This window comes from Scophthalmus maximus, chromosome 13 (assembly GCF_022379125.1).
Source record: "Scophthalmus maximus strain ysfricsl-2021 chromosome 13, ASM2237912v1, whole genome shotgun sequence".
Taxonomy (NCBI): domain Eukaryota; kingdom Metazoa; phylum Chordata; class Actinopteri; order Pleuronectiformes; family Scophthalmidae; genus Scophthalmus; species Scophthalmus maximus.
In genome coordinates, this window is record NC_061527.1 from 6,970,891 (window position 1) to 6,993,584 (window position 22,694).

Genomic DNA, 22,694 nt, shown 5'->3' on the forward strand with positions numbered 1-22,694 from the left:
ATTAGAACGCAGGTGACGCCAGCAAAAGGTCAGAGATTACGCCTGCTGATGCTGCTCTGACACACGAGGAGGCTAAAAGCATCAGACGTCACGCAGGAGGAGGAGGAGGTGGAGGGGGAAGGGTTAGGGGGCTGGACCGACAATGATGATCTGGTATTTGCTGAACTTCCTGTCCAGTCACATTGCAGAGTTTGGACGCTACACACACACACACAGACACACAACTGCTATTGAATTTTTTTTTTCTCAATTACAATGTTGAACTTTTTGTTACCAATTTATTTCCTGCATCATTAGTTCTGTTTTTACAAATCTCCTCCTGATCATTTATAAAGATTTTGCAGTTAATTTTAAATGTCAAACAACCATCGATCTGAAAGGAACCTCATCAATCAGACAACTGAACAAATTAATGTGTCTGGCTAATGGGCAACAAGATTTATCCCCGATTGATCATGCGATGGAAATTTCCACAGAGGAACAAGTAATTCATCTCCTTTTGTCTGGATCTGGTTTCCTGTCGTCAATAATGTTGTTAAATGTGTGCGTATGGCTGGACATCAGCCCTATACGCACGTGTGGCCAGGCTGAAATTAGACTTGTCTAAGTACTAAGTCCTTCCTTCCTGTAGCACATGCACCATATGCTGACTTTTGTTTTCTGTCAAGGTGTGTGAGCAGAGATTAACAGAGGCCAACTTGTGAATGAGCTCTGACGGACGGGGCAGAGATGTCCGAGGTCATGCAGATGCAGCCAGCTCAGCTGCTCTTCTTTCAACACTTTCACGACCCAGAGCTTGCCTGTCGCCATCCCTTCCCGTCGAGGTCCGTTAGCCAGCTTACTATAATCTCTTTAAAAAAAACCCACTTAAGAGCAGGGGGTAAAAAAAAACAACCACTGACTTAGTGTGATATTCCCTGGAGGAAAATGGTGGCAATGAAAGCTTAGACAGTAATAACCTTGACACCAGTAATTATGTGACTCCAAGAGCAGAGCCAGGTGGAGTCGTGGCTGTAAAGGCTAAATGTTGGGTCATTAAATCAGCTGTTGGCAATTTAGTCCAAGGCTTCCTGTCTGCATTTCTAATTAAAAATAGTGAAGCCTATACGGTCACGTTGCCCAACGTCACCTAAGACACATTTAGAAAGTAGGCCGGAGACAACGATCAGATTTAAATGATTTATTAATTAAGAAATGTTACAAATGTGATAATTTTCTCGCTCATAACCCTTCCAGAAGAATCTGCCAATGCCTGACACTTTAAAACACAAGAATGAAAAAAAAAAAAAAAAAAAAGGATCTTCAGTAAACTGCATCTCTACATACATCAGCTAAAATTCACAAGAACAAAAGTTTGGTTAGCAGAAACATGGTTGTGCGTGCACAAAATAAAAAAAGTTGAACTAAAACTGGCACTGGTTAGATTCGTTGACTTAAGCTGTCTGCTACGGTTTCTTATTTCATTTTATTGGTAAATCAGCAGTGTATAAAAAATATAAAAAAGGCCATCATTTAAGATTCAAAAAGCAATCCAGCTTGTTTGAAATGACATTTAAAAAAAAAAAAAAAAAAAAGCCATGACAAGTGTTTATCAACTCTCAAGTCGAGTAAGGCTTCAAAACCGCTGACCTTTAAATATGTGAGCAAAAAATGTTTTTACATTTCCACGACAGAAACATTCTTAAATAAACTCAATCGTCACCACTCCACACCACCACCTCCCGAGTGACCGACGGTAGATGGCTCGTCTGAAAGCTCTCAATTAAAAGTGACAAAACCCTTTCAACTCTAAGAGAAAAAGAAAAGCACTAAGTGTGTATTAAATGTTGGCATATGACAAAAAAATGAGGAAGAAATAAAACAAAATATGTACAGCACAAAAAGAAAAAAAAGAAAATAATACATTGTATGCAATATGCAAAGGAGTCATGTTGCTTTGGGCAACAATCCCCCCGCCCCCCTCCCCTCCCCGCCAAATAGTCCCCTGACCCCAACAGCCCCCACCCCCACACATATCCACTCATACACAAACAGAACATCACGAAACACGATTACGTCACTAAGCCTGTTAGTTTGGGAAAAGGTGAAGCACTGTGAAACCAACCCCCCTCGAACCCTCTCCCCCCTCCCCATCCTCAGTCAGAGAGGGGCGACAGGGCCTTGGCGCAGTCGTTCCACTCGTCCGCCTCGGGGTTGTACACCTCCATCGTGTTGAGGAACTCATTCCCGTCGAAGCCGCCCACGGCGTAGATGTTCTCGCCTAGCATGGCCACCCCCGCGTTGCTGCGCGACGACGTCATGCTCCCCAGCATCCTCCACTCGTTGCGGGCGGGGTCGTACACCTCCACGCAGCGGAGCGCGTGGGAGCCGTCGAAGCCGCCGATGACAAACAGTTTGCCTGGACAGCGAAAGAGAGAGTTAGAAATATTTGTGAAATGACAAAGTGAGATTCTACACTACACTCTTCGACCCGCTGGAACACATTTCAAAATGCACCGTGGGAAATGTATTTCTTTTGTGTCTTTTGTCCCCTCGTCATTTTAACCAACAATTCTTTTCGAGACGCAGTTCAGACAACAGCTTACATGGATGAAAACAATAACTACTTAAGAATAAAAAGTGTAGTGTGCTAGTGTGTCAGCTCAGAAAGCTAAGAAACCTTTATTTCTCAGCCTCTTGAGCAAATGGAAACATGAAAGGAATCCGTTTTGAGAGTTTTAACCTTTGGCTTTTACTGTAAATCATTGCCTTTGCCTTGGAAACTGGACATGGCTGGAAACCACAAGCACAGCTGTCAATGTGTTCAGGGCAAAGGCAATGATTTACAACAAAAGACGAAGGTCTGAGCTCTCAGAAAAAATAAAAAAAGAAGTTCTTTCATGTTTCTTTATGCTTCAGAGGGCGAGAAATAAAGGTTTTAGAGAACGGGAAGTTTGTCAGAAACCCCTCAGGTCGGAGGAGGTTTTAAATTCCTCAGATCTTTTGTCACAGTTTCCCAAATGGCATGATGCTGATGATGATGACGATGATGATGATGATGATGATGAGGACACACCACAAAAAGGTTGTCATAGAATTGCTGAATCTCCACCCATGGGTTGGGTCACGGGCTCACCTGCATGGACGGCAACGCCGGCTCCCCTGCGAGCCACGTTCATGGGGGCTATGAGGCTCCAGGTGTTGTTCTCGGGGTTGTAGCGCTCCACAGTGTTCAGGCAGTTCCACGACTCCGCCCCGCCGATCACGTACATGACGCCCTCCAACTCACACACTGCTGCCTGGTGCCTCCCTGGAAGGAAACATTTCATAATGAGAAAAACTTTTTAATATCTCCTGAAATTTCAAAAGACCACAAGCTGTGACCCCAGGTCTTTCTTTTTTTTTTTTTTAAACCAAAATGCTCTCGGCTCCTGTTCTTCATTTCCAAGGAAGTAAAAGGCAAGATCCAAGTTATGTGTGCCAAACCCAGTGTGTGAGTGTATGTGTGTGGGACTGTGTGGACACGTACTGATGTTGAGGGAGGCACAGTTGGACCAGGTTTTGGTCACCGGGTCAAATGCATCACAGTTCTTCAGACCCTTCTGCCCGCAGGGGTCTGACCCTCCCACAACATACAGTTTGTTGTTCAAGGAGCAGACACCTTCAAGACGGAAGACAGGAATTAGCTGAGCTGGCTTGGTTCTTACAAGAGGAAGAAGTTTAGATTCAAAATCGATTAGTGAGTCTTTGCGGGGGCAGACTGACCTGCATTGCAGCGGTTGGTCCGCAGCTCTGGCACTTGAACCCACTCATCAGTGTGTGGGTCGTACATCTCTCCGCTGCTCAGCTCGTCAGAATGTCCATTGGAACCTCCGATCACGTACAACTGACCCTGTGAGACGCACGAAAGGATGAGTCGTTAGGTGATGCATCAACCTGACAACTACTTTTTTGTTGCCTCAGACGCACTGCTGAAAACAAGTTAACAAGAGTTTATGTGTTCCTATGGCCTATTATTAAAAACGTCACTTTATTGTGAGATAAACATTCAAACGGTCAAACGTACCATGAGGAGTGCCATCTGGAACCGAGCCCTCGGAGTCCGCATGGGAGCGATGAAGGTCCAGCGGTCTTCTTTGGGGTCGTAACACTCCACAGTCCTCAGACACTCCTCTCTGTTGTAGCCTCCTGCACAATCAGAAAAAAATGCACCATGATCAGACTTTGCTCGTAACATTTTTTCAAACATAACTCCCCCATATTTAAAACAGAAAAGAAATAAGTCAGCCCGACTGAAGCAATTTAAGATTTACAAAGGAGCTGTTTTTTCCCTGAAGGTAAAATGTTTCACAACAACTCATAATCACGTTTTATTGTTTTTACAGTTCAGCCCTGCCCTCAAAGTCAGTAACAATACCACTATGTTTGTTCAAAATCACTTTTTTAATAACTAACCTGCTGCGATGAATCGTCCATTCAGGGCCGCGGTGCCCAGGCCCGAGCGGGCGTAATGCATGGGTGAGAGCGGCTGCTCCTCCAGCTCCTCGGGCTGGGCCTCGAAGCTGAGGCTCTTCATCAGGCAGGGGGTGGCAGAGGGGGATGTCTGAGGGCTGCTGCGGCCGTGCAGGAAGATCACACACAGCACGCCGTCCAGCACGGCCAGACACAGGTAGGTGTTGTCTGGAGGGGGGATTCAAGATTAGTGCCGTGTCTTTACGAGTGCAGCTTAGTTTTGAAGTCTTGAGCCTGTGTTAGTCACAGCCACTTACTTGTGGTCTTCTCCGAGGCGATGTACTTCCACTCTCTCCTGGTGGTGGGTTTGGGAGCGTTCGCTGCTTGGTTGGAGGGCGACAGGCTCCCCGAGGAGCTGCAGCTCATCTGTTTCTGGGCGCTCTCTCGAACGGGTTTCTTCTGCAAGAGCACAGTGCAGCTACAGAAGCCAAGCTTGTGCCACAGGCTCAACACCCACCTGATCACACCCAACCTAGACTTTGATCTAGCTGATCTAATGTGGACGTGACATAATGACTCGCGCATTGTGCCGCCTGAAGCCAACAACCCTGCACTGAGACGTGCAGCCTCGGGCCACTCTACATATCAGTTAACTCAAAAGTCAACCATCAGTACCCACACTCAACTTGAGATATTAACTTATATCCTATAAATCATAATGTGGTTTTAATAAAGTAATTGCTAATCTCTTGCAAATCTACTGACATTCGTTTTTAACATTGTGGCCAAATTGTGGCAATGAATTACGCATAATATCTGCGATTAGCCGGGCACAGGTTGTGTAGTGTTGTTTATGCTTGGCCAGGAGGGCACAAGCTGTACAGTCAAAGCTGCACACTGCCAAGCAAAATGTGGTGTGGGCCTCATTACAGTGAAGCCAGGCAGTCAAGTACCTGCACAAACTGAAGGTGGTCCTCCTCGCCACCAAACACTTCACTGTGCCCATCAATCACCAGCCCTCCATCCACCAGCTTATGGTCAGGTGAGTAGTACAGCGTTTGCACCTGAAAGACAAACAGGAACAACACACCTATGTGGCTGTCTCCATGGCAACACACTGAGAGCCCCAACAGAGAAGGGGGGGGGGGGGGGGTGGTGGCAGTGCTGTGAAGGGGGAGGGGGAGACGATGGCCTGGATCCCTTGAATGCAAAGCTTCCCTTAAAGAACAAACACACAAACACACACACACACACACACCACTGCGAAGTGTGGGTTAAGTGTTTAAGAGCTCAAGAAAGGCATCCAATAGTGGCTCCCCTAAAATTTGCATCTCAAAAAAAGAGGGGTGGGAGCTAGTGAAGAAAAGGCTGCATGTGGAAAATTCTTCTGTGAAAAATGAAGAGGAAGAGGAGGAGTAGGAGGAGGCGGAGGAGGGGCAGCGTGTGGCCCCTCTTTCCACCTCCGCTGCCTGGAAACCGGCGCTGTAGCTGAGGAAGTCGGGTCATTGTAGCGGCCAGTCAACTCCAGGTGACTAGAGAGAGTAGTGCTGCTGTACAACCAACGACCAAGCTCATGCTCGACCGTTAGTCCCAATGACAGATTAAATCCAACAAGGAGGGGGGGAAAAAAGCAAAACTACACACGTTCCGCTGAGGCCAGACAAACCAACACGAGAAAATCGGTAGAAGTCCATCGGCTGATCGTCGTGGGCGAACTTTGGAAAAAGAAAAAAAAGGCTCCTAATAACTTGTATGTAAATGTGGGCTGAACAGATCTGTGATAATGTGCAGTACCATTTTCTCTCAAGTGCCCAATTTGTGTGGTTCTTGGACGTAAAGTGAGATGGCCTGAATTCCCCGTGCTGTTATTCAACCGGATGAATTTGTCGCTAGACGTTTGTGAGCAATGTTCCCTTTTAAAATGCAGAAAATGGTCAACATCTGTAAGTGTGGCATGGGACAGATGGAAGCACAGCGTTGGCTGCAAAGAGAGGCTGCTGAGAGGCAGGAGTGCTCCTCCCCTCTCTCTCTTTTCTCTGACTCATTACCCTGGCGGCTCAGTCCGGGGCTCCTCAGTCTGGTCTCCTGCTGCTGCTAATAAACCTACAGGAGAGATAAATCAACGGGGAGGAGTGCCTGTTAGTGCTGGAGCGACAAACACGAACCTGTTCAGATAGTAAAGTGGCAGTGAGAGAGCAGGGTCAAGGGTCAGACCTTTGAGAAAAACCTGTGGTTCTTTTTTTGGGGGGGGTTGCATTTCAGAGGAGAAGAGCACTTAAATAACTCAGATGGGGCTGAATATAAACCAACCACATACCCGAAAGAGAACAGTGGAGACAAAAAACAAAAAAACAAAGAGCAGACAGCGGCTCCTTTTTCGGCTCACCTCTAATTTGTAGTATGGGGTCAGGGGTACAGAGTTTCTTACTGCAAAAACCTCAACAAATCAGAAGGAAGAAAGAACAATCCTGACATTGCAGCATGACAGTGGCACGCTTTTTTTTTTTTTCTATTTCAGGCCCATTGGTGACTTCTTAATGTCAAAAACAGGAGGAGTCAGAGAGAGAGAGAGAGCTGAATGAGGAGGTTAGGAATGAAGAATCGATCTGAGAGAGGAGAGACATTGCCCTGGGTACTGACCTCCTCCATCAGTCGCTCCAGGTGGTCTCCGTTCTCCCAGAGGCTGCGCTGCACCCAGTTGAGCACCTTGGAGTAGAGCTTGCCGTTGCTGGGCAGGGACAGGTTGTCTTCTAGCATTACTTCTAACTGTAAACACACAGGGGGCGACATGAGAGCTGGCATCGTCCACGGCGGGAAGAAACTGAACTAGGGCTGCAACATTTAATCGATTGGTAATCAACTCAACGAAATGAAACGCCAACTATTTTGATAATCGTTTCAAGTAGTTTTTATTTAAAAAAATAAGTGGAACTTCTCTGGTTTCCTTGCTCCTCTATGACGGTAAATTAAATATCTTTGGCATGTGGACAAAACAAAACATTATCTTGAGAGTTTCGGGAACACAATCAACATTTTTCTCCATTTTATGGACCCAACAACTAATCGATCAATCAAGAAAATAATCAACAGATTAATCGATATTGGAAATAATCGTTGGTTGCAGCCCTAAACTGAGGAAACCAATGCCACGGCTTTGTCTGCTCACAAGAAAACTCGATATTGCTAACTTGATTATTAATTTAACCGAGGCCTGTATTGCTTTGTACCTTCAGAATTGTTTAATTTAAAAATTAGGATGAATAAAACTACCAAACTCAAACCAGTAAAAGCTCCAGGTGCAAAATGGAAGACGTACATTAAACCAACAGATTCATTGCTGTGATGCAGTGTTGTGCTGTCTTGCACAGCCTCAGCCAGAGACTTTACTCTACTAGTACTTGAAACAACGTGACCCGCATACGCGAGGCTGTATGTTTAAGCGGCCTGCCCTTAATACATACTCAGCTGGTTTTAGCCGTGGGAAAAGAAAAACTAAAAAAAGAGGCACGCGGCATACTGTAAGTATTGTTAATCTCAGTGTCAAAGTCAGAAAGGTTAAAAATACAAAGCTTAATCCAGTAACCAATGGCCTCATAGCTTCATGATAAGAGAATGAGGCCCCACCTTTAATCTGACTATTAAAAACACGTATGCAATACGCATCTAGAGATTTCTGTACAAGGGCAATTTTAAAGATATAGTACCTTGAGGCGGGGAAGTTTGAGGAAGTCCTCCTGTTCAGACACTTCCAGGAGATGGTCCTGGATGAAGGCGTCCACCTTGGCCAAAACTCTGGCGTCTCCCATAGAGCTGGCAAAGTTTCGGAAGGAGATGGCGTTCTGGGAATCCATCTTAGACAACAGGTAGTCGCCACAGATCTGAGGAGGGAGTGAGCGAGTGGGAGATTTCAGAATAAATTTCACGTTTGATTTCTGCAAGAACCAAGTTAAAACTCACACGACTCTCCTGGGATTCAGTCAGGGGGCACACAAATAACTAGTCACCTGTTTGACTCGCTCCATCTTGAACCTTTTGGCTGCGGAGTAAACTTCCTTGACCAGCTCTTTATCTGCCTTCAGTCTGTGTCGCAAACAAAAAGACAAAGACGGACGTTACTCATTTTTCAAAAGTTTTGCAGTGATAAGTTCCCGAGGGGAAAAAGGGTCAAAGGTGCTACGCACTGAGCAGTATAGGCATAGTTGAGCAAGATCTCCACAGCCACTGGGTCCAAGTCTTCGAAAGTGACATGTGAGACTCCGTGAGGCTCAATGTCACTGTTGAAGATCTCAAACAGGTACGGACTGCAGCAAGCCAGGACAGCGCGGTGAGCCATCAGCTCGTGACCACACACCTGGAGAGAGGAGACGACAAATACTCAAAATGTATCGGTCGAGGGGAAAATGAATACTCCAGAGTATCTGTGTTCTGAGAGGAAGACAACCCATAGAAAACACATTGATATTAGTGCATTGGAGTCAAAGCGCAATATTGAAAAACATTATTAGATAACCTTGTGCCTCAGTTCGAATAATGCTAACTTCTCACTGGCTACAAAAGTCTTTCAAATAAAGTCTGTGTTATACAAATGGAGGGAACAGGTTCTCACACTTGAGACGTAAAAGCAAAGGAAACATTCACATAAATACTTTTTGGCATGACTCATCTGGAATTCAAACAATGTACAGTAGAAATTACATTCATCACCCGGGGAGCTACACTGTTCTGTACATTTCTCTTACTAAAAGGACTGTGTGCAAATTTATCTCGCAGTGACATCTTATGCAACTCTTCTGCATTTTGTTTTTTTAAAGTTTGTGTGGTACAACTCGCTGCTCAGGTTTTTCATTCACACAGTGACTTCCCTGGAAAATGGGCAATGGCCCGCGTGCATGCGTGTGTCAATCCGTACCTGCAGTCTAACGTCACAGAACTGACCACTCTTTCTCAGAGCGTTCATTTTGGCCACGGTGGAATCCAGGAAACTTTCATCTTCAAAGATCAAATAACCGTTGGGAATCATTTTGGTGAATTTTGATGGTATGCCTGAAGAGAAAAGGTTCAAATAAATAAATAAATAAATGTACATTTTTATACATAAAGCAATAATACCCAGCACTTGCAACACTGTAATACCCGTCTTTATTAATGGACGACCAGAGGGCGGATTAGGTGCCTGTAATGTTCATTGTGTATATAATCGGTCCTATGCCTTTAGTCACAGCCTTACCTAATAAGAGAATAATGCAAATCCAGGGAAGCACCACTGCTGAGAGTAGAACAGGAACCGAAAGGTAGGCGAAGTAGACCGAGAGTGGAGCCGAGTCTTCTTCACCCGCGGAGAGGGATGGGAAGTTGTCAGAAGAAATGCCAGTGGACTACACGGGCGTGATCAGACGGGAGAGGGGGAGCAGCCGCACGGACAAACTATCAGGCTTGAAGCGACTGTAATCAAGTCCTCGGGATCCCTTTGGCTATAGAGTTGTACTTATTCTGCGTTGGTCATACATTATAACCTGGAGGGGAAAGAGAAGGAGAAAAGAAACATGAGTTAGGTCCATTATTTAAGGGTGGAAAAAGGAGCAAACATTTTATTTTTAAATCAATGCAGGCTGTTCTGGTCACTTGAGCAATGCAAGCATGAGTCAGTTCCATGTGGTTTAAAAAAAAAATCAAGGCGACCTCGCACATGGACTAGCAGATGAGTGATGAACAGTCTCGTGCCTTCAGCTCTGTCTCTGCTCCCTCTCTGAAGCAAGGCCACTCCAACCCTATCTTATGTGATGAGCCCCCTTTGGGCTGACTCCTCCCCCGAGGAAGCCTTTCCATTCAAGTACTAACCTAAAAGGAAAACACCGGTTGTGACAGCATTTTCAACAGCCAGTCAATTGGTCCGAGTGACGGTCTTATGCAACTGCATGAGCTGCATCATGAATTCAGGTTGTCCTACTCCCCCCGGTATTCCAGTTTTGTAATGCGACCCTGTCCCACGAGCTCCGCCCACAATTGCAGGTCACATCCAAATTTGAGGTTATTTGAGGCCTCAACCATGTCGTCGTATTATTCCATCTGCGATCTGAAAATAAATTGGACTGCAATTCCAACACTTTTATCACCATCTCAGACGGGGAGAGAGGACGAGACAGACCACAGCAGCTGCCCCCCAGCTTGAAACTGTGCACGCACGCATGCGCGCGCGCGCGCGCACGCGCACGCACGCACGCACACACACACACACACACACACACACACACACACACACACACACACACACACACACACACACACACACACACACACACACACACACACACACACACACACACACACACACACACACACACACACACACACACACACACACACACACACACACACACACACACACACACACACACACACACACCATGTGACAAGGCTTCCCTCAGTAGCCTAGCTTTTTACAACTTTCCCACTTCTATGTGAGAGTTCTAAAAAACAAAAAAAAGCTTTGATTTGCACAACGGCCGCACACATGATGTTCTTGTCACTCTAGCTTGTCATATTTCAGATACCAATGTGTGATTCATTGTGCAAGAATTTTCTACGGGGAAAAAAACGCTAGTGTGTTTGCGGAGCCTATAAAATAATTTGGTAATGATGAGGCCTTAAAGCCCGGTAATAGATAATATGATAATAATAATAATAATAAATTTCATCTATAGAGCACTGATAGCATCAGGCCTCTACTCTAAAGGAGGCATTTGACAATCTTCTAGTCATCACAGCGAGAATATAAAACAAAATACTTAAATTATCTAATAGAGACCTTAATCTTTTGGGAGCTTTATCTATTCCTGTCCAGTAGCAGTGTTGCACTGTGGGTCCTGGAAAGTCCTCTGCTGGCCAGCACAGACGATGTAAAAGATAGACTGAACATTGAAGAAGAAAAACAAGTCCTCTCTATGTGTGATGCAGATAAAATAACCGTCTGCTCGACAGTCAGGTGGTTTGGCAGAAAGCTACACAAACATTATTGCACACCTAGGGCCATTCATGAAAAGCACTTTGGTACTGAAATAATATTTCTCTGATGTTAGACTTTCAAGTGATAAAAAAAATTAATGAAGGACATCAGCGCAATTTGAATTCAGCAACAGTTATATCCTGCTGCCCTGAGCTATGAAAAAAAAAAAATGATCCTGGCAATAACAACAACAACATGCTGAAAAGGTGTCAAGAAACTAGTTGAACAAGAAAATCACTAGGCCAGGCGCCAAAAGCTAACATTAAGTTATGAAGTATTTACCCTGCCAAATTAAACATTGTAAGGTGATGGCTCGTGTCCCAGTCGACTGTAAAAAAAAAAAACAAAGCACAAATACAGACATGCACACAAGTCAGACCTTGTAACCAGATCGACAAAACAACAAGAATCCAGAAACAGATTCAATTTAAAACAGCACTGTGCAGAGTGGTTTAATAATCATAAGTGGAAGGTCGGATCAGAAGGAAAAGAAAGGATTACTTTGAGATTGGCCTATTTAGCCTCAGGTGGTATTTGACCCCCAACCCCCGTCCTCCTGACCTTTTGACAACAATCACACAGCGCAATGCAGAGAGAAAAGAAAGTGGACAACTATGGAAAAGGACAGGATGATGCTACACCGGTCTAAAGGAGGGGAACGGAGAAATGTATTGCTCTGGCCTTAAAAAGTACCTTGCGCTATATGACAGTTCTGTTTGACAGTTTTCTACCCAACGATATGTGAATCAGCAAGCATTCAAGCAAGCAACTTCTAATCCAATACACTAATCCCTTACAGCAAAGAGACTCTGGCTGTTTGGTAAAAACTTTTAAAAGTTTATGGACGGTCCACCGGCCCGACTGCCCACGACCATTCGTCCAGGTAGTCCTGGTAGCCAGCCTAACTAACTGCTTGACCAGTGGCTAAAATTAGTTTGCTAGGTTTCAAATAGTACATGGGTCAGTATTATTTTGTCCCGTTTGATAATGTTTGTTGGTGCTAAGCTAGTTGAAGTAGCAGGGGAGTTATGAGTATCTAGGAATCCTCTCTGCATGTTAGCTTTGCAGAAGCAACAGTTTGCCGTGTGGTTATTCGCCGTCTCGTTCGACATTTATTCGAAACAACGTGTGGGTTTCTATTTTGAGATTCAGCCATGAGAGTGAGAGAGTAGCCACTTCCACATCCTGCCAACAGGACAAGGCACGGTGATCTACAAATCACGCCGGTCCGTGTGTATGGATGGAGGAGAACACTGACCCACTTTTGAGCCGTTATGCAACATCTGGCAAAAGATGCTTTGTGAAGCCTCAAAATGTTCTACTCCTCCACATAGTCTCATCCACCACCAGCACCACACTCTCCTGTCCGGTCCCCATCTCGTTTCACCACTCGACACTTAAACCAACACAACGCCAGGCAAATACCACAGCACCTCCACCCTCAGTTCTCTGTGATAATTCCTAATGCAGAGCTGCTGCTTTAATCACAGCTGTGATTGAATAATCACCTTCTGATAAAACAATCTTTACCAGTGTTACTCTGGTAACCAGCAAACATTAAATCAGACATCAACTCCAGCTACAGGCAAAACGCTGTGTTAAGCATATATTATACTGTTGCCCTCAAAAGGAAATGGTTGCCCCTTTGGTCACTTATGTGGACACAGCAGTCACACCATAGACAAAAGAGCTGAGCAGATTTCTGGATCTAGAAATGTGGATCTATGGGCCTGTGCTTGACAATCGGGGAACAAAAAAAAGAGAGAGAACAAAGGCCTGAAAGGAGGAGAGAGAGAGAAAAAAAAGAAGGAGATTGTATTTTCTCTCTCCATTTTTCCATCTGATTAGTGACTGACAAAAGTGCAGGCCTGACACGGAGCCATAGATGCGCCTGCTGCTGGACGACCCACCTCCCCCCCCTAGTGGTGAAGAGAGGCACTGCTGCAGTTTCACAGTAGTGTGGAAATTTACCACTTGAATTTATCATCTTGAGGGTGAGAAAGTGAAAAGGGGAAAGGAGGCGGTGAACAGTCCGCTTGCGGTTACAATGAACACTATGAAACAACAACAACAACAACAGAGGACAATGAAGAAGAAGTAGTCAAATGTGTTTTGATGAAATCAGAGTCAGTCACCCTCACATTGAGAAACCATAGCAACTGATTTACCAATCAGGGGAAGTTTAGAAAAGAATAGAGTATGTCTGTACATTACTGCCCGAGACGGTGAGCATGTTTTATTAAAATATATGCATTTTTCACGAATCTGTTATTTTGGGATACTTCCCACGGGACATCCTCAGAACCGGATTAAACGGCACAATCGGTCAGACACGACCGCGATGAGCACGAGGCCACCGGGGCAGCGCGAGACACTATATGAAGCTCTTAGTGGAAAATCCGACACGTACAGAAGAACCGGATATGGACAATTTAGCAATTTCAATCGACTATCCTCAGGAGCGGTTAAAGACTCAACGTCGTCAGGCACCAAAAAAAAAGGGGAGGGGGGGGGACAGGATGTACCCATGCTTCGTTGCCCACCCTGCAATACCCCCAAGAAGCGGGGACGTCTTTACTGTTGCACACCCAGTTTCCCACCATGTGTTCAATTCGCTGCAGAGCAATGCCATCCACCCACCCACCCATCCATCCCTCCCTCCCGTCCCCTGCCTCCTCATCCTCCGGTGGTGGAGGAGTCATGTACCAGGGCCGTGATGTATGGCGGAGCGCCAGGAGTCATAATAGCTCGTCTGTGTGCGTACATGCATACATACATCCCGCCACCGGAAAGTGGGTCAGGACGAGAGCGCACAGCGGTGGGGGGGGGGGGGGGGGTGGACTCGACTTGCAAGACGATACAAACCGCTTTCATCTCATTTAAAATAATATAAAATAAGAAGAGGCCGACATTAGTCTGGGGCAGCCGAACGGCAGCCGGCGGTGGAGACGCTCGGCAAGCTAGTGCGTGTTAGCCCGCTAGCGAGGAGGCAACCTGCTGCTGCTGCTGAGCCCCGGTGGACGAGGAGGATGGGGGGGGGGGGGCATGGAGGGTCTCACCGGCTTAATGCATTTCACTGTACAATGGCGTCGTATGTCTCTGTGTCGTTGTGTCCGTAGTCGAGGCGAGAAAGGAAACGGAAAAAGTAGCTTCCGTTAGCGGACATTTCCCGCGCCAGAGGACACGTTAACACGGACACCCTCTCCGGCGGTGCCCACCCGGTCGCAGCGGCGACACCGGGTGAGCCACAACTCATATCGAACGACCCACTGTTGCCGCGGTAACACATTTAACGGTTTCTCCCCACACGTTAGCGAACGGTAAAACAACCGAACGGAATATATATATATTTTTTTTCTTCCCCCATTCAGGACATAAGAAAGAAAAATCTTACCTGAGGCGTTTGACAACAAACGATATTAGACATATTTAGTGAGAATTCAGAGTTCGGTTGGTTCGGGTTAGACCAAAAGACGGCGACGCGGCTACAGGGGCACGGCTCGCTGTGGGTGAATCGGTGGCAGCGTGTCGTTCTCTGCTCTCTCTGCGGGCAAACACGTCCACTCTCTGGTAGGCTCGGACAGGCTGTGACGGCGAAAGGCGCGATCCAGTGACGTGACGCAGGCAGTGGGAGGGGGGCGGTCCCTTCAAGCCCCGCCCCCCGCCCGCCCCGCTGATGAAATCAGGGTCTTATACAGAATCATGGGTAATAATCTGTCATATGAAGCATTAAAAAATCATGTCCTGTGTCCAAGAAATTGTGGTCAGATATCTACGGTAGAGCATTAGGGCCAGACATAAAGGGAAAAAATGAGGGGGGAGATTTTATTTTTTTTACATTTCGAGAATGAAGTCGAAATGTCAAGAATAAAGTCGAAATGTCGAGAATAAAGTCGAAATGTCGAGATTAAAGCTGAAATACTATTTCGAGAATAAAGTCGAAAAATTGTGACCCAGCAGCACTTTTGAGCAGCACCAAACAGCCGGATGTTGATGTTTGGTTAGCCAGCTGACGCTAATTCCTGATACCACTATATATATCCCACCTGTATTACTCTATTTATATACCGTACATACAGCTTATCTATACTGCTCTTATAATGTACTGTTCATACACTGTATATACGCTTACTGTACTATACTCCATACCTAACTGTATATATCTGTCTATACTGTTCCATTACATGTACATACTCTGCACCTCACTGCTTTTTGCACTTGTGGTTAGACGCTAACTGCATTTCGTCATCTCTGTACTGCACAATGACAATAAAGTTGAATATAATCTAATTTAATATGATTTTTCTCATGCGTAAATATCATATTCATTTTTGCAAAATGGAGAAACAATGGGCCGTCTTTTAATTGTTTTCAAGCTTTTTTGTTGGCCTTAAAAAAAGTAAAAAAGTTGTATTTATTAAAATATGTTTGTTCAGACACAATTGATAGTAAGTATATTATGTAGTAAATTGTGTAAAAAAAGTATGCTACTTAAGTTCACACTTTTTTAGGACTGTCCTAAAGAGAACTTCCTACCCGGTTTCAGTGGAAGTGATGAGGGACATATTTCACATTCCTCTTTCTGTGCAATAACATTTTACGAAGAGGCTTCAGTGCTCCGCATTAAACAAATCAAGTAGCCTACTTGAGTATCATCCAAAGTCACAGTGTTTTAGTGGGAAAATGGGAATTTTAGCTTTGAGGATTCTCACGCATCAGACGAGCTAAAGAGGGGAAAAGGAGAAAAAGATGGAGGAAACATTAAAAGAAAAGAAGATAATGAAATCAGGATGCCCAGAAAGATAGATGATATCAGAAGTAGACGGAATTGAGTGCATCAAATGTGTACTCGCATTGATTTCTTGTATTTCTTGTAATGTATGTCAAACTTTGTGAGGGTCAGAGGGCAGGCAGGTTGAAACAGCACCTCTGTGTCTGCCAAGGAGGATTCAGCAGACATTCTTAAGGATACCTGTTGGCTCCAGGATCTCCTAACCTTGGTGCCTACATTGTTCCCCCCACCTTTTGCCTATCGTGTCTGTATGGTATAGTCATAAATGTTTGTGAGTCATGACAGCAAGCTGGGACGAGCCGCGCTGCACAAGTAGCTTGATGTCTATCAAGAAAGAACATCCGGGCTAAACCCTCTCCACTAGTGGGCAGATCTCATCATAGAGGGAAGAAGAACCCATTCACCTGCCCGGACTGAAAAGGGCTTAGCACTACACCTCAGTGCGTCAGTAATTACATTAAAGGATGAGATCAGTTCAATACCAATGTGTCAGCCACCCTTTGTGTGTTGTGCATTGTGAGTGTGTGTGTCTATATGTACAGTTGTTTGTGAAAAGCCTGGCACCAAATGTAACTTGATGACAGCAGCACACGTTTATAGCCCCGGCCTTACAAGCAGGCTGACCATTGTGTTGAGAACCACAGTGATAACAACCAGAGACATGGACCCAGTCCACAGATTCGGTTTATCAACACAAAGTAATGTCTTCATAACAGCTCTTGTGCTGGCGTTATTGCCACGACACGCTGTGCCTCCATCCCTGCGGGGGTGACATTCCTGACAAGGTGACAGGAGTTACTGCTGCCTCATTGTCCTGTGTCCATGTGTGCCCGGAGTGTAAAGGAAGCCCCTACATACGCACAGCACCGGAAAACTAACCAGCTTTAAGGTCATATCTCCAAAGACGATTTTCAACTTAACAATTTGAAGTGGACACTGTACGTGTGCTCACTTATGAATCCCTGTTCAACGCCGTGTGACAGCCAAACACGTGCTTATGACGATCTAAAACCTGCAGATGACACCGATGGCTTGAATTCATGAATCACAGGGCACAGACCTGTAATCCGCACAGCTTCCTTCATCCCAAGGCTTCTTCCGCTAATCATTATGAGTTTTGGCTCCGGGCTGTCTGACCTCAGCTTTCTCCTGACTGCCTGCGAAGGTGAGTGCCAGCACAGTGTCTGGAGCCGCAGACGTGGTGATCACAGCTGATGGAGATCGGCCAGCACTTCCGGACCGACTCGTTGCTTTTCACCTATTCCTTTAGGTGGTGTTTAGATGCATGAGGTTCCTCAAAAATTGTGTTCGTCCTTCTGGATGGTGGTCTCGGTCCGGTTTGTATTTTCAAATGAGGTCAAGTAACTCGCCCCAGTGTCTGCTATAATTCAAAAGATGGGATTCTGAGAGGATTCACTACCTGTTATGTGTGATGAGATCACAGATCACAGATCACAGGAGTGTGTGTGTGTGTGCTTTTTTGATCCTTTGATCAACAGGGATTGTGTGACAGGATTTCAATTAACGATTATCAAGAATTAGCATGAATATTCAAACTGTGCAACATATGACAGTTGCTCACTAATCAACAAGCATTTGGTGCACAAACAACACATCTAGCAAGTAAAAGGTACGCAACAGAATACTGAAACACAACTCAGAAAACCTATTACAGGCTGTCAGTCAGCTCTGAATAACTTCCTTTAAATAGACAGAAGACAGCTCTCCAAATATGCGTGCTGCTGAAAGGAAACACTAACAGAGTGTGCATAGTGGCATGGCCTTTTTTTTCTATATGAAACATGAGAGGAAAAAATACCATGAACACATTGAAATAGCATGCAGTGCGGTGATGCCGAAACTGCAGAAGATACTAATGAAGTTGTTTCAAAATTATTTTAAATGTATGCACTTCATGCCATACGATAGGTTCAAAAATCTATTATTTGCTTCAGTATCAGAATCCTGTTATTGTGTTTATCCTGAACAGCCTTTTGCCTCACAATTTGACCTAGAAGACACACAAACCGCTGCCGCATCAATGCTGCAGGGCCTTCCAACTGATTCCAATGGGCGCCATCATTTTGCTGAGTCATGTTTTATACTCTGGCGCCCCCTATCTTCCTTTACTCGACAGAGATTTGTTCAGTGAGGCTGCATAAACGTGCTCTGACAAGGACACTATGAATATATCTGGACCCGGCAGTAACACGTGGCTGGTGCTGCTGTGTCCATGGAGCTTTAGAGACGAGCAGGAGGTTGAAGTGCTGAAGTCAAGGGTTTTTAAACAGCACTGCGGTGTTAGGAAATTCTCCAATGTTACTGTTAAAGGAAATATTCAATGTGAAGACCGGCCTTAACAGCTAATTCCTAAATGTCCTTATTTCCTATTTCCGACAGCATAAGGGTTTGTCTTTACAGTCTGCATTCATTTCAGGATTTGGAAAAGGATTTAATTTGGTTATATTGACTTGATTTTCTCATATTCACTCATATCTTCACTTGATTCTCATTTAACAGTGTAAAAGCATCGGCACTGTGTTTGGACGAACGCAAAGTTTAGTCGCTTCCATGCCCCCTCGCCTGGGGTCACTGAAAAATGGGAATGGTGCAACGTGAATGCGGAGTTACATAGTCCTCTGATAAGGTTCTGATAAACTGTGTAACTCCTGAACGCAATCTTCCCATGAGGGGCCGATGACATTGATGAAACAGAGGCATTGTGTTTCAAGCAAGGCCAGCAATATACAGGTGACGACAAGGACACCCTTGAGTTTTGGCCTACTTAGGGTCTAGTGTGGCCCTGTCCGAGCTCAGCTGCTCTCTGACCTCTCACTTGGGGCAAAGTTGGATATTCATTACTTTACACATTTAAAGGGGCAGTAAGCGATTTAGGAGAACTCTTTTGTTTTTGTTGATGATTTTACTGCACTGACTGGGATACTCGAGCGCTAACCACTAGGCCAAAGTAACATTGTTCTCTACGCATGTGTAGTGTGAAGTAGATGGTTAATAGCTCAATTTTGCCACTTTTAGCAAAAAAGCATTCTCAAGCATTATGTTGTTCATACATTGCTTATCGCAATTATTTTAAAATGGTTATTTTGAGCAGGCAGTGACAGCAACATGACAAGTTCCTTTTAGACGATAATTTAGAGCCGATAAACTATCTTGTGTAACCGATAATTGTGACTGTGCAGACCCTACAAAGACGCACTGTAGTCAAACAACTCCCTCTGGGTTTTCCCACAGAACTGTGCCAGGCTCTCCTCTGCTACCCACAGGGGGAAAAGAGTCACTAGAGAGTCACAGGAGTCATGCTCTCTATCCCATGCACACAAAACCCTTCTCATACTTCAGAGTGGTGCCAGGAACAATTTTCAAAAACCATCATTGCTACCGTGGTCTGTCCTGCAAACTTAGAGAGAGAGAGAGAGAGAGAGGATCAGTCGAGCTCGAGTTTTTCCTGGAATAAGACTTGATTAGCTGAAATCACGGCTGCTTTCTTGTTGCATTGATCTCCCCAGAGGAGACACTGGCTTCCAATTAATGTACTAGGTGTTCTACTTAACTCAGAACAGTCTGTGTTTTCATTAAAACACTGCATTACCCTCACCCTTGCTTTTCTCTCAGAGTCCACCCGTTGTCGGAATCAATTTTCAAATCGGTGTTTTTCTGCGTCGCCATGTTTCCAAATGGACTTATGTTGTGTTTTTCTAATCTTAACAGCCACTCAAAGTGCTTTACACCACAGGGCACATTCACACTCACATTCATACGGTGCTTCTATATATAGTGCTTCTCTATCTATCATCCATTCACACTCCGGTGGCCAAGCCATCAATGGCAATTTGGGGTTCAGTTTTTGGACCAAGGACACTTGGACACGAGGATTGGAGGTGCCAGGGATTGAACCACCAAGCTTCCTAACAGTGAATGATCCAGTGAATGATCCACTCCAACCCCTGAGCCACAGTCGCCCTGATGTTACAGTACAAGTATTACCACATCTGCTTGAATGACCTTAATAAACATGAAACGTGACAGTAAAGCGCAACAATCAACCGTGTCCTCGACGAAAATCAAGACAATTTTAACAATGCACTTAATAGATAACGGTGTCCACAACAAGACAGAACAAATGTGTGGCCAAAAGATTTTTTAAATTCGCATCAAAGTCCTCACGTGCTCCTTCTCTTACCAGTTATTCTCAGGAAGGTCCAGGTTGGCTTTGTCCATCAACGAACCTCACGACCCGACGAGGCTATTTGAGAGCAACAGGGAGGATCAATGTCTGGAGGCCTTTAAAGAATGTCATATCAACGTCTTACGACTGATCCATTTGTCATGGTTGACACGAGTGTGTGTTTTGTGTGCATATACAAATCTTTGGATGTTACGTAAACGATTAAGACGGCACATGATCGCCCATGCCATCCGTGCCGGTAACCTTAGATGGCTCCACTTTTGCGTGTGACAGTGTGTTTGGTCTCAGATAATTCCAGTGGCTGGCTGATCCAATTTGTTTTATTCTATTCCTTTCTATCTCTGTCTCTCTGTTATCATCACTCTATTTCCCCCTGTGATTCTTCCCTTTTTTTCTTTTTATGAATAATGCTGGTGCCCGAAGTGTTGGCCGTTTGTTGGATGCTCATTTCTTTGAATCACACAAATAACATCAGTCGTCCTTTTTTCCCCACTCTTTATTTTAGAAGCAAGTATTTTTAATCTGCTGCTGTCTCTCTCTCGCTCGCAGAGCTCTATTTGCTGTCTCGCCAGTGTGTTAAGACAGGATTATCTCAGCTGAACTCATAAAACCTCTTACATATTACACATTGCCAGAAGCAGGCTACGTTGTGATCCAGGAAATTCATAATTTAACATAAGCATGAAAAAAACAACAACAAAAAAACCCTTAAGATCCATATCAGGGACATCAGACGGAAGCCTCAAGTGGAGGAGAGGATGCAAACATATTAGCCTAAAGCACATGTTCACAACAAGAAATGCATCTGTGCATATGAATTATTTATATTCAATTCGTGTTTACTCCAGGACAAGTAGTGAGGGTTGGAGGGAGACAGACACTACATTCTGTAAGCTGGCGCTGTTGTCCAAAGCAGCTTACAATAAGTGGAACACCGTTGTCGGCAGGATTCGAACCTGCGCGGGGAGACCCCAATGGATTTCTAGTCCATCGCCTTAACCACTCGGCCACGACAACTGATGACAGCAGCTCTTCTCTCAAAATGGAAATAATAAACACACATGAGTAAAGATAACCTAGTACCCATCTATTCCTGTTCTCGAAAATCATCACTACCACAAAACACAGTAATCTCAGGTTAGATTTGCTGGTTTTTGACATATGTTAAAAGCTGTGTCCTCTTTGCGATATGCTGATTTGGAATCCATGCACCAGTATACCCGACGCTTTAAAATTCTTTCGTCTCTCATAATGAACATTTTAATATCCCACAGCCTTGCTCATAGCACGCTTTACCCACGGTGACAGTGGGTTGCTGAGGAAAAAGCTGCTGGCAACAGCAGTTGTGTACCAGTCGCCAGCTCATCACACTGTGCCTTCCGTAATGAGCCAGTTAGCAGCACGGCCCCTTTGAGGGATAGCACACTGATACACAAATGTTTTTCCGATTTTTAAGGCCACAGCGAATGAACCACATCAGTAAGTTGTTACATCACATTTTCTCATTATTGCCCTTCTCTCTATCATCAGCACAGATTACGAGCGTTTATCAGCCTTAGCCGATCACAATTGATCTGCTTCGAAACTTGCACGGCCCGATCGGCGAGACACTTCCTCTACCTGCGCCAGAATAATGATTTGAATAAGCACGATGGCAGAGTAAACAAGCAGTGGGAGAATTTGGATCGCCGCCTCATACAAAGTTAATCATCAATTCTGTTCACACTCAGTGCTGCTCAAAGGAAATGTTCCACTGTTAAAGTGAGCAGGTGCTGCAAAAGGTTTCTCTCTGTGTCTGACCCGCCGAGGGGGGTAAGAGCAGGTGGGACGCAGAAGGTGACCTAGGTAAGGTCAAGGGTCAAACTTCAAAAAGTTGAGATATAGACACACAAGTCGAGCTCATGTTGTGTACACATAATATTCTCTTTAAGTGGCTTAACTTAGAACCAGTGTGCGTCCTGTAGGGGTCAGACCACCAGTGTCACAGAAGTACATTAATAATCCCATAAGGCAATTCAAATCAAATGACAGTCGTGTTTGAATACTGTTGCACCCGAGACTGCACCCGTATGAACTCAATTGTCTAGGAACGCTGAATTAATCTAAGACGTACCGCAATAAACTGGAACCTTTTAGATTTTGAAATGATTAATATACATGATGATGAGACACAGTTATGTACTTCTAGATAGATGGTGAGAGCTTCAGAATTGAGTGGCGGAATAAGTGGGTCTGCATAATTGGATTAATCCCACTTCTGA

At 44.8% G+C, this 22,694-nt stretch overlaps 1 protein-coding gene and 1 non-coding gene across 3 annotated transcripts; both read right to left on the bottom strand.

Annotated features, from left to right (window-relative positions):
- Positions 1-1,165: 1,165 nt before the first annotated feature.
- On the bottom strand, positions 1,166-17,614 carry ivns1abpa (influenza virus NS1A binding protein a). 2 transcript variants are annotated; one of them, XM_035646721.2, is made up of 15 exons: positions 17,287-17,614; positions 9,659-9,944; positions 9,341-9,474; positions 8,613-8,782; positions 8,436-8,511; positions 8,136-8,309; positions 7,072-7,197; positions 5,385-5,495; positions 4,749-4,890; positions 4,435-4,659; positions 4,046-4,167; positions 3,745-3,871; positions 3,509-3,640; positions 3,116-3,289; positions 1,166-2,398 (listed from the first exon to the last, which is right to left on the bottom strand). In XM_035646721.2, the coding sequence occupies exons 3-15, from the start codon at positions 9,449-9,451 to the stop codon at positions 2,136-2,138; spliced, it is 1,953 nt and encodes a 650-aa protein (XP_035502614.1). In that variant the 5' UTR covers positions 9,452-9,474; positions 9,659-9,944; positions 17,287-17,614; the 3' UTR covers positions 1,166-2,135. The 2 variants fall into 2 exon arrangements, with proteins under 2 accessions (XP_035502614.1, XP_035502613.1); XM_035646720.2 differs by lacking the exon at positions 17,287-17,614 and adding an exon at positions 14,829-15,034.
- Positions 17,615-21,368: 3,754 nt separating this feature from the next.
- On the bottom strand, positions 21,369-21,450 carry trnas-aga. The gene has a single exon. It is a non-coding gene; the product is annotated as a tRNA-Ser (tRNA).
- Between the last annotated feature and the right edge of the window lie 1,244 nt (positions 21,451-22,694).

What these genes read in the sequence shown, in the direction of transcription:
- ivns1abpa (XM_035646721.2), bottom strand. Translation starts at nt 9,451, where the DNA reads ATGATTCCCAACGGTTATTTGATCTTTGAAGATGAAAGTTTCCTGGAT. An exon ending in ACCACCTTCAGTTTGTGCAG is followed by an intron (nt 4,891 to 5,384) that starts GTACTTGACTGC and finishes GTGCTCTTGCAG; the next exon opens with AAGAAACCCGTTCGAGAGAG. An exon ending in CTGTGCCTCCCTCAACATCA is followed by an intron (nt 3,290 to 3,508) that starts GTACGTGTCCAC and finishes GTTTCCTTCCAG; the next exon opens with GGAGGCACCAGGCAGCAGTG.